The sequence below is a fragment of the Pleurodeles waltl genome, chromosome 3_1 (assembly GCF_031143425.1).
Source record: "Pleurodeles waltl isolate 20211129_DDA chromosome 3_1, aPleWal1.hap1.20221129, whole genome shotgun sequence".
In the NCBI taxonomy this organism is placed as follows: Eukaryota; Metazoa; Chordata; class Amphibia; order Caudata; family Salamandridae; genus Pleurodeles; species Pleurodeles waltl.
In genome coordinates this window covers 126381125-126397237 of record NC_090440.1, presented here as the reverse complement: position 1 = coordinate 126397237, position 16113 = coordinate 126381125, and the positions used below count along the sequence as shown (strand labels likewise).

The following is a 16113-nucleotide window of genomic DNA, read 5'->3' as shown; positions in this document are numbered from 1 at the left end:
CAGATATCACCATTGTTGGTATGCCAATATAAAGAAGACTGATTTGAAGGCAAATATTATTATTTCAGAAGCAGTATTTAAAACAGTCATCACCTCATAACCCATCTATGATAAATAAAAAGTACTTACCGGTGGCCATGGATCCGAAACAGTTAAATACAACTTATTTCTATATCTGAGAGTTTAGATATCTGTAGTGTCACAGGGTATTTTCTATTGTTAGTCATAAAACGGCAGGCATGACATTCCTCCAGTATCTCCTCACCCAGTTCATCCAAAAACCTGAAACCAAACGTTCTGACACAATGGTATTTTGAAGGTGATGATACCTTGGTGTCCCATGTGAGGTATCTCCACCAGTCACGTATGAGTCCTGGTCTATGTCGGTTGAGTTCTATGTAAGCATTTTGGAAAGCCTCTAGAACCTTAGGATTCCAGGTCAATGTTTCTGTTTAATCATTCCAGTCTTTAGCAAAAAGATGAGGATATTAGAAACTTGGAGCTATTGTTCACGAACTAATGGCTTATTTGAGAACATAACAGGTTGAAGCCACACCTTTCTATTGTCTGAGACATTTTTGCTTTAGGATTATTATATATGGTAAGGAGTGCCTAATGGCCAATATCAACAGTAAAAATAATTCCTTAGATGAAGAAGTGGAAATATTCACATGCACAGGAAACCACCAGGTCTTCTTTCTCTTTACACTGGACCATATGTGGAATGAAAGTGACACTCAGTTCTAAAAGCAATGATAGTAGTACCAAATTGTTCATGTTTGTTATAAATTGTTTTAGTTTTTGTACTACATTCATCTTGAAAAAGGTCCAGTCCTGGGTGAAACATGTGTTATCTGTCTTGCTGCTCACTCTATAAAGCAACAAGCACCAAAGAAAAGAAGAATTGAAGTAACAGAAACAATGCTGTGACTGGAAAATACTCTCTTTATTTTCACTGTTTAATCCTTAGCGCAATATGCACTATTGAGATTGTGGTAGATTGTGGTTTATGAAGAAATTAATGAAGTATTTGGCCACAAAACAAAAAGATGGTCTAAGATACTGGGCTTAAGAAGGTAATTAGCACTAGAAGTGGTTAGAAAATTCTGTTCTGTCTGCTGAATTAGAGCCATTTTGGTGACAACATTTCCCTTGTAATAGAGAGTTCCAGCCAAATTCCGCCAATCGCTGCGTCGTGGAATTTTTTCTAATGCAAGATTCCAGAATCATATGTTGGGGAGCGTGAATGCAATTTAGCAACCTTAGGTACATTTCAGGTTGCTAAGAAAGACATCTGACAAGATTTTTCTAACAGGTGCGGTCGTGGACCCACGCAGCTGTTCATGGTCAGAAGGCTGTTGCTCGAGTAGAAAATTTACTGTAGCTGAAGCAAAATTAACTGAAGTAGCTGCACCCACTGGAGCACAGAATTGTGCTGTTCACACTGATTTTTCAGCACAGAAAGTGCAACCAGCGCAAGATCACAGCACAAGCAGCGTGATGTGCCTATTTCTTCCCCTTGGAGGAACTCCATAGAATCTCACAGAGTTTTTATGTAACTCTGCAGAACTCCACAGAGTCCAGTTCCATGAGTTCTACCCATCCCTAATTGACACCCTGTAATCAATGTTGTTGTACCTTTGGGGAGTAGTAGGCCCCACCCTCCTAACTAGAGTACAAGCAGCACCATACTATTCTGTTGGATAAAGAAAGGATTTATAAGTACAACACAGCTCACAGGGCCTTACATGACTACCCACTTGCATATTGAGGGATAGCAGTGTTTCACAATCCAGAATGTTGCACAGTATTTTTATGTGAGGTCAGTTTCTATATTAAAGGAGGCATTAAAAAATGAAAATGCATCACAGTGCATATTGTTCCCATATTTTTCATCACAATCTTCACCTCTTGCTTCCATTGTTGTCCCTGACTTGTTTCTAACAAGCTGAATCATTTTCTTGCTACTTCTTTTGGTTTAGCAAGTTCTCTCCTTGCTCTTATCAGGAGACCTTTATTGTCTTGCTGATTTTCACTATCTTCACCATCAATCAGAAATTACAAAATTGAAAAAAAGAAGCTTTATTTCACTTTGCAGGATTTTCCTCTTGACTTCCATTATCTTGAGGAGACACTTGTCATATTACATGCATTTTTGTTTTGCAAAAGATGGCACCATGCCTATTCCTATTTGTTTCCTTGAACAATTTAGAAGAATATTTAGAAGACCTTATCAGTGCCCAGTTCATTTTTTAATGCATTCTTTTTTTCAGTGTCCAGGTCTTGACAGCAAGACAAACCTGATCATTCAATCAAGATTCAATCACAAGGAGCAAACTCAGGTACTTTGTTGTGATCTGTTGTGAAGTACCTTTTAAAGTTTAACGTTTTAATTATTGAAGAATAAATGTGTTTAGACAAAGACAGACAATGAGTTAAACTCCATCAGATGTTAACCTCAATGATCATCTACCAGGAAAGAGATCCATTTTCAATTATGATTGCCTTGTTTACTTGTAGGGGTGCTATGAACTGGCTTCTGACACAAGCTGAATTTTAAGAAAGCAAAAATCAATAAATAAATAAACATCAGTACCTGAATAGCTGTGCAGCTGTTGATGTTAACACTGTGGGAAGCATTGACTCATTAAATACTTTACACCCAGCTGTGTCTAGATCCAACGGACGGGATTTTGTCATAGGTACAGGGTATATAAAAGACCCAATCGCAACCCAGAATGTTAATGTTATTCCAGTGAGAAGACCACCGAGTGCACCCTGCATATAAAAAGAGAACTCTAAAGTTAAAAACAACAGATAAATCTCTGTGGCAACATTCAAGCATTTAACCTGCATCCTAATTTGAACTTTGTTTACATTGTGCAAAGTTACTGAAGCTATTAGCATATTGTAGGAGGCTGTCTCACTGTATAGTGAACGAAAATGACGTGCACTGTGCAGAGAGTCCGGGAAACCCCACCTTGGTATCCAAAGGCAGAAACAGACAACCCAATGCTCTATTTTTGTGGTACTGTGGACAAGCAGTTAAGTTTATCTAGGAGTAGCCGTTGCTGCTCTCACAGTATCAATAAATGAAGACACACACTCAAAAGAATACCTTGAATCCAAATTACAAAAATAACCTGGAGTTTTATATAATTTATAAGACCAAGAACATTGTTACAAGGTAGCAGGTCTTGAATTAAACATACCTTTCAGTTTCAAAAATCAACTTAGTGCAATTTTCATAATATTCAATGTTAACCTGTGGGAGGAAAAATAAGAATGCAGTTCTGCAGGTAAGTACATGACTTACAGATCCAGTCTTCAGGGTTTTAGGTCAACACTAGCCAAGTGTCAAATCAGCACCAAGAGCGCACCCACAGCAGCACAGGGGCGGTCGGGTGCAGAAGTCAAATTAGGAGTCGGGTACCCAATGTTAATCAATGAAGACTGGGGTGAACGAAGATGCACTGCTCCCAGGTGAGTAAAAGCGGCATCAGAGGTTACACTTACACCCTCAGCAGCACAGGGGGGGCAGGGTGCAGAGTGCCAACACAACATTGGGCGTCCAATGTTAACCAATTGAGACAGGGGGCAACCGAAGATGCCCTGCTCCCAGGTGAGTAGTGGGAGGTCAGTGGTTGATCTCCTGGAGTTGAGGTAAGTACACGGGGGGCACAAGGCACCACCAAACTTACACCCTCAGTGCCACAGGAGTGACTGGGTCCAGAGTGCCAACACAGTGTGGGTTATCCAATAATTGGTTTCAGAAACAAGCTGCAGGCTCTGGCCAGGAGGCCGGACGAAGACAAACCATAAATTTCCAAGTAAGTAGAGATGCCATGGGTTGGATGGACAATGATTGGTCCAGGTCCCAAACGCCAATGGGCTCCAGGTGCAGGGGTGTCTTTTGGTGTCAGAAACAGCTTACCATGCAGATCACAGTCGGGGGTGTCTTTGGATTCATGCTGTAGGCGTCGTTGTGGGGTTCGGCAGGGGTCAGCCCATGGTGAACACTTGTTCAGAAGCACTGGGGAACCTTCACAGCATCGGTGGGCCAATTGGGCTTGGGCTGTGTGTGTAAGATGGAGAGGTGGTTCCAGAGGCAGTTTCGCTGCTCCTCAGGCAGAATTCTTCTTCTTTGAGGTTGATTTTTTTTAGACAGGTACACTGTCCAGAAGAGATTTTGGTCTTTAACGAAGGCAGGCAATCCTTCCAAAAATTTGGGCTGCAGGGCAATTCGTCTTTTGGTGCAGGTTCTTTGAGGGCTGCAGACAGGCCGGTAGGGCTGGGGCAAAGTCAGTAGGTGTCTGTAGTCTCCTCTGCTGGAACAACTTCTGTGGTGTCCAGCTCTGCTTAGGACTTCAGGAATCTAAGGTTCTGCTCCCTAATTGGTTATTTTTCCTTCCATCCAAGATGGAGGAAAATGAAATGGAGGGGTCACCGTGCCTGCCACATCTGAGGGGTGGTGCTGGCTGAGGATGGCCACCCCTCCTATCTTCCTAGTTTTCCCACCTAAAATGGTGGCTGAACTGGGGGTTCCTTTCTGTTGGTAGCAGCAGAGATTGGGGTCACATTTCAAAGGCGGTATATCCTTTGAAGTTTCCCGCCTAAGTAGGGTGCTTGCCTGGGGGAGGAAGTGTGTCACCTCTGCCCAAGAAAGGCTTTGTCTTCTGGCCCCAGATTATATTTTGTATATATTTATATATTTTGCCATTATATTTTGCCATTCCAACTAATTTAATCAGCGTTTAATAATGCAGAATGGTACAGTCATTTTAGTGTTATTTTCTTATTGTTATTTTTTATTTCCTATATTTGTTCATTAGATAATGATTTAACCTAGAGGTGTACAAACTTCCAGCACTTCACATCAGCAATTATACTGAAATTATGACATTTTCCCTTTGCTTTTGTCATCTAAACTGGTGAAGCGTCCTAATTATTTTTTCTCATGTTATGGATAAAAACGCACTACTGTTTTTTACTAATAATGGTGGCTCATTTATATAGTCTTACTATTGGAAAGCATAGCCTAGTCATTTTATATAACTGCAATACACTGAATTATGCCGTTTTACTCCGAAAACAATTATTTTGCATACCTGTGGTTTAAAATAAAAAAATATCAAAACTGAACAAAAACTAGCAACGTAACTGCAATTTAATCATAAAGGGATATAACAGAGTTCAGGGAAGTCTTGCAGAAAAACCTATGTTCTTGTTCAACCACAGAAATCATTTTACCTTCCAATTTGTCCAGGGAAAAACAATCCCTAATGTAAATAATCCCAGCATTGGCCCACCGCACATCCCCTGAATACTTCCTGCAGCCTGTTAACACAAACGAAAAACATATTAATTTTTATGTGAATAGACACGTGGTCGTATTATAGGGTTCACTTTTAATCAATTTTTCCACTGGCCTCGTTTTCTTCGAAATATGAATTACATAATCTTCCTCCCCTGTCTGTAGGTGTCCTGTTACCTAGAAGTAGGTAATCCCCATGGTTAGAGCAGCTGAGGTTAAAATTTACAAAGGGGCTTTAGAGCTTTGTAAATCATAATCATTCAGAGCCTTTGTGTATGCAGCCTCTAAGTTACTTCTCTTGCATTGTCTGATGAAATATCTGTGGCGATTCATCATTGTTGATTATATCTACTTTTTTTCCAGTCTACGCCTTTAATTAGTAGTTGTATCAATTCACTTAATCAGCCAGTAGGTGTATTTATGTATTAAATGGAGATGCGCTATGATCTGATTGGTGGTTACTGCAGAAGAAACATCATCATCATCATGAAAACAGCTTTATTTCGGGCACTGGGGCCATAAAAGCACACATAAACATCAAAGAGCATAATAAATAATTAAAAATAATAATTACATAAAATTGATCATTCCAAATACATTGTCTTAAAATATCCGGAGTTTAGCAATGTAAACAGAAGAAAAAGAATACAGAAAAAATGATAATGTATCAAATAACATTAACACATCATTCTGGAAGGTTTCCACATTGCACACAGAAATTTAGCCACAGAAACAACATATATTAGATTGGAGTCAGACCTCAAAATACGTAGGGCCTCCTAGTGCTTAGGCATGCCCAGACTTCTACAGATAGGAACTTGCCATAAGCTACGTGGGTGGGAATAGGTCAGACAGGCAAAGAAAACATGAGCAACACTCTCCATTGAGCAGGTGCAGACTGGATAGGCATCCGAAGACCCAGTGGCCCACCTTGCAGTTAAAGATCTCAGCGGGAGGGTGACAACATGGAATTTGAAGTATAACTGTGATGTAAAGGAGCAGTCACCAGATCCCAAAATGGCTTGGACTTACTGACAGGCTTAAAATGAAGGAAGTCGTTAGAAAGCCAGACAGAAGCAGCCTGCCTGAAATAGGTCACTACTGCAGTCTCCCCAAAAGTGACTTCAGTGCATTCTTGGATGGGAAAGGGGAAGAAGTGGGGTGTTACCAAAGATCTGTCAGCCCAAGAGTGTTGAGTGATTTTGTAATATGCAAAAGCCAGGGTAATTTGTAAAACTGGTCAGCCACCATAGAATCTTTTAATGCAAGGGCATAGTGCACTAGTCCTGGCGTGGTCCACAGCCATCTCCAAAACAACAGAGGGTGTAGTCTGCCTTTGCCCACCAGACATCTCAGGCCCAGATCATGGTGAAGTGGGTTCAAAGGAGTGCTGAGGGGGAGAGAACCAAGATTACAAATGAATTTGTTCTGCACACTAGTATGTGAGTCAAGTTTAGAAAAGGCCAACTAATCTGCCAATTAGAGGGCAGAGGCCAGGGCCTTACCCTCGTAAATACGAAGGGCCGGGAAGGTTTGCCTAGAGTGAGAAGAACAATATTCTTTGTAAAGGGCACCCCCCATTTGTTGGGTTTCCAGGACACGTTTTTGGAAAGTGTGATGCCCAAAGAGAAAGAGTCAACCATCTCAAGAGAGTACACCTATGAAAAAACAATTCTTTAAAGATCTATGCGGATTGAAAAACATCAGCTTGATTTTATTTGTATTGATCTCCAGATCTCCAGACAGAACTCCTCAAAATTGTGGAAAGAAGTGTCTGTGACGCCCTCAGGGTCTTAGAGACCAGCAAGGTGTTGTCCGCAAATAAAAGGATTAGAATTTTAGAACCAGACAGGAAGGGAGCATCAGCATCGACCAAGGATAAAAAAGGAACAACATCATTCATAAATGAAAAAAAAGGGTTAGGGCCAAGAAGCAACCCTGAAGTATGCTGTGGAGTACTGGAATTTCTGTAGTCAGGTCCCCTTGGCTCCCCCACCTGATTTGTGCAAAGTTGTTCTTGTGGAGATGTCTAACCAAGGACAGCAGATTTGGTGGCATTTTCATGCTATGCAAGACCTGGCAGAGAGTGGAGCATGGGACAGGTCAAAATCAGATCTAAGATCTACAAAAACAAACTACAAAGAGCCCTTGCCAATGGTGACAGTATGCCAATATAACTAAAGAAAGCGAAGCACCTGGTTAGTGTTAGAGACCTTTGGTTAAAAGCCAAATTGATGGGGGCTGAGGATATCCTCGTCAATCATCCAATCCTGCAACTTGGCCAGGAGACAGTTAGAGAAGACTTTTCTATGCAGTCAATTAGGCTAATAGGTCTGTCGTTACTTAGAAGGAATCTATCACCTTTTTTATATATGGCAATAGCGACTGCACCTTTCCATGGGTTAGGAATGCCTGCCCCTGCAGCAATCGAATTAAAGAGTAGTAGAATGTAACAAGAGTTGAGACTTTCGAGTAGAGGTCACAAAAACACTCTCCCAATGGGAAGAAGCAACGTTGCAGGTTCAATTGGAGCCAAGACTTGCGAGTAGAGGTCAGAAAAACGATCTTCCCAATGGGAAGAACCAACTTTGCAGGTTCAATTGGAGCCATTGTGCCATTACGAGTTAAGAGCTGCCAAAACAAGATTGAATCTTTCTCCACACAAGCGTCATATAGGGCATCCCACCTCTAGGAGTTGCAGTCTCTTTGCCTTGATTAATAGTCGCTAGCATCCCTAGCTAGTGAGACTTGAGAAGGGTCTCTAAATCGAATTGCACTAGCAAGGAACCCATGAACGTCAATTCACCAAAATGCCAGGGGTAGCGGAAGTGACATCAAACGCCCTTTGACTTTCAATTTCACTCAAACGTACATGTTTACACATGCACACACATACATACCTAACACACACTCACTCGCAAACACACACACAACAAACAAATGTATGATGTAATAGTAGATGTAATAACCATGCATGCCTGATCAGCGCGGTCGGAACAACAACTGAGTTGTTGCCACGAATGCCTTTAACACGCATGCCTTTACAACGATTTTTTGTTGTAAAAGCATGCCTAATAAAGGCATGTGTGAGAAAGCCATGCGAGGTTCTAGCATGCCCCACCCACCTGCCCTAAGGCCCAGAAGTACCCCACCTCTAATTCTAAAGTGACCCAGAACCTGCCCCTAAAAACAAAAGTATCCCAACACCCCCACCCACCCTAAGCCCTAAAATCTTCCTGACCCCCCGCCCGCCCCAAAAACAACCGACCCCCCAACCCTGCCCCTAAAAACAGTACTACCCCAACCCCCACCCCCAAAACAAAACTACCCTGACCCCCTGTCCCCAAAAACAAAAGTACCCTGATCCCCCCACCTCGCCCCTAAAAACCAAGCTACACCGATCCCCCACCCTCAAAAACAAAACTACCCCGACCCCACACCCCTGCCCCTAAAAACAAAACTACCCCAATCCCCCAACACCCTGCCCTAAAAAACAAACTACACTGACCCCCCACCCACCTAAAAACAAAACTACCCGACCCCCACAACACCCCTAAAAACAAAAGTACCTCAACCCCCACCCCTAAAAATAAAAGTACCCCAACCCACACTCCCACCCCTGAAAACGAAACTACCCCAACCCCTCACCCCTAAAAACAAAACTATGCCATCCCACCCCAAAAGCAAAACTACCCTGCCCCCTCCCACCCCTAAAAACAAAATTACCCCAACCCCCACCTCTGCTGCCAAAAACAAATCTACCCCACCCCACCCCCAAAAACAAACCTAACCCACCCCCAACCCCAAAACAAAACTACCCCACCATCCCACCCCCACCCCTAAAAACAGAACTAATCCAACCCCCACCCCAAAAAACAAAACTACCCCATCCCCCACACCCTCCCCTAAAAAACAAAACTACTCTGCACCACTACACCCCTAAAAACAGAACTTCCCCAATCCCCATCCCTGCTTCTAAGAACCACACTAAGTCGACCCCCCACTCCCACCCCTAAAAACCAAACTACCCTGACACCCCTGCCCCTAAAAACCAAACTACCCCAACCCCCTCACCCTCCACCCCAAAAACAAAACCACACCGCCGCTAAAAACAGAACTACCTTAATCCCCCTACCCCTAAAAAACAATCTGCCCCTGCCCCTAAAAAACAAACTGCCCTGATCTCCCACCCCACCCCTAAAAACAAAACTAACCAACCCCCCCACCCTGCCCCTAAAAACAAAACTACCCCAACCCCCCACCCAGCCCCTAAAAACAAAACTACCCTGCCCCCACCCCAAAAACAAAAGCACCCGACCCCTCCCTCCTGCCCCTAAAAACAGAACTACCCTGATCCCCCAACCCTCCCTTAAAAAGAAAACTATCCCGACCACCCCCCATTTCGCCCCTAAAACCCGGATCCCCCACCCCTCCCCAAGCCCTTAATCCACCCCTATTCCTAAAAACCACCCCCTGACCCTGGTCCAACCCCACTTACGTGAACCGCATCCTCTCCTGATCAACTCTGCCTTTTTCAGTGCCTTAACCATGCATGTGCGTATGCATTGTTTATCTCATACGTGGTTAAGGCAGAGAAAAAGGCAGACGTTGTTCTGGTAAGCGTGGTTACGCTTGCGTTGTTCATGGCATCGTTCTTCCAGAGTTGTTGCTGAGGATGTGTCCCACAACATACATTTTAAAGCATTTTTTACTTACCTCAACTGCCCGAGAAAATCATATTCCAGCTAATTGTACTCCATTTTCCATTTCACTAATAGTGAATCATGAAGCATTATTCACTTTAACACTAATTGAATAATGAAGCATTATTTATTATTAGTACAATAAAAAAATTGAGAGGAAACAAAACAAGTGGAGCTCTAAACAACGCTTTCACTGTGTTTCTGGCACCTATTTTGTCACCTCTGAGGCCAGGGGTTGCAAAGGCAATGCCAGGGGTCACAAGGGGCAGACCCGGGGTCAGAGGTGTGACTCCTGGTGACCCCTAAATGATGTACATTAAGGAAGCACTGCACTTTCCTTTTTTTTTTTAAACCATTGTTTTCTTTGTGAGCAGTGCGAGTTTGGTTTAGCCGGAACAACAAATTACCCTGCATTGAATTTAAAAAACTCATGAGAACTGATCGATTTAACAAAAGGAACAGGTCCTCTGGCGGAAAAGCCTGTCAAAGCGTCAGTGACATCAGCAGTGAGAATAGACTGGAAATCAGGGTGATTGACCATCTGTTGCTATTTCAAATGGTGCATATCGGGCATGGCTGTGACGTCCCTAGTGCAAAACAATGGACCAGAAAGATTAGGTGTGAAGAATGCTTTTAAGTCCAGAGAAAGGGGAATGTGGTCACTTTCACTCCGTGGAAGGACAATCACACCAGTAGCAGAAGACCAGAGCCTAAGATCGATAAGAATGTACTTGATCCTGCTAGTGTGAGTGGGCTTGTTGAACATATGGGTCGAAGATCTATTGGATGGTGTCCAGCCATTGACTGCCTTAAGCCCCTTGTGAGGGTCTTTAGTTGGAGAGCAACTTGAGTCCATCTAGAAATTGGACCAATACTCAAGGGGGGATGGCCCATACCAGATCTTCACTGTGGGTAAAACGAATGTTATCACTATCAAGAGGTTCAAATGAGGTATTGAAGTCCGCTGCCACTATTAGATGGTGCGTGATGGAATGTTGATGAAGATGATTTTCTAAATTTGTAAGGTACTTGAAACCACCCCTCCCTTTGTGCCCCTCATTTCAATTGCCAAAATGTCTGGTGAGGCAATAGGTAGTTGGATCACTTGGCAATTTAGGGATGCTCTTACTCACATAACTAAGCCCCCAAGGGCCCTGCCTCCGTGACTAGGGATAGCTGGAAAGTAGAAAGTCTAGTAACCAAACCTACATTTTGGATAGAGAGCCCAGGTTCCCTGGAAGAGACATATATCATACTCTTTTGCAAAAGAAACCCAGTTGGGCAGATCCAATTTAGACGCACTAGCTTCCATGAACCAAGCAGTATCTTGCCAGTGGATCGAATCATAGGTTAGTGGTTTCAAGAGCCTCACTCATAAAAGGAGATGGTTGGGGAGGGCCAGGAGTGGAAACTGGAAGGGGTAAGGGTCTATGAGTAGATGCTACAGAACTCCCACAAATGCCACTGCTTGATAGAGAAGTGTTCTTAGGGAAAGAAGTAAATTGAGTAACATAATTATGGCTAGATGTTGGTATATTGTATTGGTGACAAAAAGCAGACAGATTCCTGGGCAAATATGGACTTAGGTTAGATGACTTAGAAAGCCAGTCACTTTCGCTAAATGATGGAGTTCTAGTGGCCACAGCTAAAAGGTGATGACTATTCAGAGAGTTACTTGTCCTAGTATGTTTAAACTGGATATGGGAATCGTAAGATGGAAAAATCCTAGCTTCAAGTGCTAACAGATTATGGGCTGAATCTATGTCTCTGAGAGTCAGTTATATCTTGTGAAACCTGTGATCAGAGCCTTCTAGTCTTTTGACACTTATCATATCATCACACATTATCGAGTGGCAGCCCCTGGCATGTTGGATCCAGTGGATCACTTTGTTTTTGAGAGAGTCTTTCCCTTTATTAGAGATCTGTGAGCTCAACTTTGAAATGTTCACCATTGTGATAGAACCCAGTAGAAAATGCCTAGTCTTACATGTTGATTTCAGGTGATTTGAGTTACTACTGTGAATACCCCTGTAGCCCTGAGAGCTATCACAGTTGTTAAATTCATAAGATTTAAGTGGGTGGTGCACTCTAGATGTGATGAAGCTCTGGGTATCAGTATAGGCAAACCTATGGGCCCTAAGCCTACCCACACTGAGAAAGGAGCCTCCTATGAGCACTAGGGGCAGGCCCGTTTTGAGGGATTCAGCCAGCCTGCGTGTTGGATGCAGCTATGAGGGGCCTAGGTGAAGGAGGTATAACCTGCGATGACTGATGAGGTCCCACTGTGGCAGGGACAACTTGTAAAAAGGGAATGGGAGGTGTAGAGGCCGGGTACCTAGAAATATTAGAGTGTGCATGATGAGGAATGAAAGAAATCTCATTGCATGCAAGAAGCTCGTTCAGAGTAATGGCAAGGGAGGATGTAAGTAATCTTAAGGCAGTCACCTCGCCCTTCAAATCAGAGACCAGGGATACAAGATTTGACTCATTCAAAGTTGAAGACCCTACCATAGTGGACTCAGGGGCACAACTCTGAGCTGTAACCTCGACAGAAGCTGTGTGAACTATTGGATCAGATGGAAGCTCCGATAGGAGAGCAAAGTGGTTCCAAAAAGAGAAAGCATCATCCAGAAGGTCCTAGGCTACAGATGTGTGGGTGGCAAGGGTAGCCAAAGAACATAGGTCAGCTCTCATGGAAGTGTGAAGTTCACTCCCCCGCTGCCTGTACCAAGTGATCATTCCCGGAATCCACTTCTGACAGGAAGCAGGAGGCTCGGTTGAGGGACTAGAGGAAGAAGAACTGAGAGAGGGCTGAGCAGGTTCAAGGATTTGCTCACATTCTATCAATAGGCTATCAATCCTGTTAAGGACACCGTTGCCCTCAGCAGATTTGACTGACTTTTTAGATTTCTTTGATTTCACCTCTGTTGCGCCCCCCTCATGGTCTTACTTTTCCCCATGTGAGAGACAGAAGGAAATGCCAATACACAGCAGATGTACAGGTAGAACAGCTGCTTGTGACCAGTCTCAGTATGGCAAAATGGTTAAGTCACAAAAAGGCTGGATAGCAAGTGCAGTACCTTTTTAAAAACAAGACGTCAGGGGTGGTGGCCCAGCCCTGCCTCCTCTGGGCTGTGTCAGGCATGGACGGGCATGACTTGGGCCACGTACATCCCATGCAGCACGACCACAGCGTTCCTGCATATCTGAGGAACAGGAAGCCGGAAGTGACGATGCTGGGAGGGTTGCTGGGAGTTGTGGTCCATGTGAAGGTAATCTGCCCCCCCACTTGTAGGGACTCAAAGTACTTGCAGCATGCTACAGCGGTGCTGCACGAGTAATAACTGAATAAAATCCTGCCAAGCGTGGCGCCACAACTCAGAGGGACAGCAGTGTTTCTTTATGTCTGCATAGCAGGAAGTCAGAAGTGATGATGCTGGGAGGGTTTTGGGAGTTGTGGTCCCCAGCGGCCCGTGTGAAGGTAGTTAGGCCCACCAAGTATCAGGACTCAAAGTACTTGCAGCGTACTCCAGAAGCACTGAATGAGCAATAACTGACTAAATTCTGGGCAAGCGTGGACCCCAACTCACCAGGACTGCAGCGTTCTGTATTTCTGAGTAGCAGGGAACCAGAAGTGACAATGCTAGGAGGGTTGCTGGGAGTTGTGGTCCCCAGCGGCCCATGTGAAGGTATTCTGGTCCCCCATATCTCGGGATGAAAATTACTTGCAGCATGCTCCAGCAGCTCTGCACGAGCAATAACTGAATAAAATACTGGAAAGCACAGCCCCGGGTGAAACATTTATGTAGTCAAAGTGGAAATAACTAATTTTGAAGTTGCTTTTCTTCTGAATTTAAAGATATGATGAATTTGTAGTTTAAATATGTATACTGAGGTTTAAAATACACATCTTTGCATTATACATTCTAAACTTACTTTATTCTTAAATCTTCAATGGCTGGGCATATTTTATAGAAAATTGGTTTCTAATTTAAATAGTACTCTGTTCACTACTCCATAACATATGACCAATCTGAGGAAAAACAGCAGAACACCTTCACTTCAGACGTTAATTCTTAATTGACCAGCTCTTTGTGGCTATTGTAAAGCTATGTTTAGCCTGTTGCATCTTCATGGGATACCCAGGGTTTCAGATGTCATGACCAGGGACACAGGCCTTCACTTAGGGGCATATTTATACTCCGTTTGCGCCGGAATTGCGTCGTTTTTTTTTACGCAATTTCGACGCAAAACTAACTCCATATTTATACTTTGGCGTTAGACGCGTCTAGCGCCAAAGTCCATGGAGTTAGCGTCATTTTTTAGCGTGGACACCTACTTTGCTTTAATTATATGCAAGGTAGGCGTTCCCGTCTAAAAAATCGACTCCGAGGCATGTGCGTCGGATTTATACTCCCGCGCAAAATTCACGCCCGGGAGTGGGTGGGTCAAAAAAAATGACGTACGCCCGCTTTTGCGCCGTTTTTTAGCGCCTGCAAAAGGCAGGCGTTAAGGGACCTGTGGGCTCTGAAGGAGCCCAGAGGTGCCCTCCCATGCCCCCAGGGACACCCCCTGTCACCCTTGCCCACCCCAGGAGGACACCCAAGGCTGGAGGGACCCATCCCAGGGACATTAAGGTAAGTTCAGGTAAGTGTTTTTTTTCATTTTTTTTTGTGGCATAGGGGGGCCTGATTTGTGCCCCCCTACATGCCACTATGCCCAATGACCATGCCCAGGGGACAGAAGTCCCCTGGGCATGGCCATTGGGCAAGGGGGCATGACTCCTGTCTTTACTAAGACAGGAGTCATTTCTATGGGGGTTGGGAGTCGAAGAAAATGGCGCAAATCAGGTTGAGGCGAAAAAATTGCCTCAACCTGACTTGCCCCATTTCTTGACGCCCAAGCCCCATATCCCCCTACGCCGGCGCTGCCTGGTGTACGTCGTTTTTTTACACGCACACCAGGCAGCGCCGGCGGCTAACGCCGGCTAACGTCATTGATTAAATACGGCGCCCGCATGGCGCCTCAGAATGGCGTTAGCCGGCGCTAATTTTTTTGACGCAAAACTGCGTTAGTGCAGTTTTGCGTCAAAAAGTATAAATATGGCCCTCAGTGTCTGAACAATAGATTTTCCATCCAACATTGCTATATGATTCTTTCATCCTGGAAGGCAGCATGGCACAACTGGCCAAATGTTATATATTGGGCCATCATGGAATAAATTCCTCCATCAGAATAACATTGGTGTGCTGAAAGTAGTCCATTTTCTGGACAAACACTGCCAGGTGAAAAATCCACTAGTGTTTGTCTCTGGTGATGGGAATTGTGCAAGCAAATATGGTCACTAGAACATTTTCCCAAGGTGAAGGAGACATTTAAGTACCAACATATAGAGTTGTCCATACATACTGAGATGTGTTCCACCAAGTTAAGGACCAGACAGTGAACTAAAACGCAGTCATTACATCACATATGGTGACAGATCAGCATCTCTTGATCAGTGAGTTGAACAGCTATCACATCTGGCAGAGATACAGCTGTCTACTAGTTGAGTTGAGTTCATGGAAGAAGCAGACTAGATTACGACAGCATGACATACACCAGGCTCAATGGCAGTAACCTATTAACATGGCTAGTCAGTGTTTCTAGTTATGTGCTTTACTCTGCCAAGTTATGAGGATGTTCAGGTAAGAGTTGTATACCTTAACCTTTTAAGCTCCAATCACAGTTCATGGAGTTCCTTGACTAGCACTTTCCATCCGAACACTTTTCAGAGAGTATTATTGTTTAGTGAAATTAAACAAAACAATAGGCATCTACTACGTATAAGGAAAAATCAACATATAAAACAGAATCATACCTGAACAAGTCCACCCATAAATGATGCGACTACAGACATAGCTGTGCAAAGTACACCAAACAGCACACCTGAAAATATTTTAACAAATAATTGTACACATAAATACTTCAGCACAGAATATAATTAATCCAGTGAATACATTCAAAATCACTGAAATTGCAGAATTGCTAGGCTAGAAATAATCACAAATGTCCATGTGAGCACACATGGAAAGTGGAATAACATCAACTAAACAA

General features: G+C 43.6%; 1 protein-coding gene across 1 annotated transcript in view; it reads right to left on the bottom strand.

Annotated features, from left to right (window-relative positions):
* SLC5A12 (solute carrier family 5 member 12) overlaps positions 1-16113 on the bottom strand; it is a 254456-nt gene that overhangs the window by 20736 nt on the left and 217607 nt on the right. Inside the window, exons 10-12 of the mRNA XM_069221239.1 lie at positions 15878-15945; positions 5251-5337; positions 2597-2778 (exon numbers count right to left, since the gene is read on the bottom strand). Of these exons, the coding sequence (XP_069077340.1) occupies positions 2597-2778; positions 5251-5337; positions 15878-15945 (337 nt within the window). The remainder of the gene's footprint in view (positions 1-2596; positions 2779-5250; positions 5338-15877; positions 15946-16113) is intronic.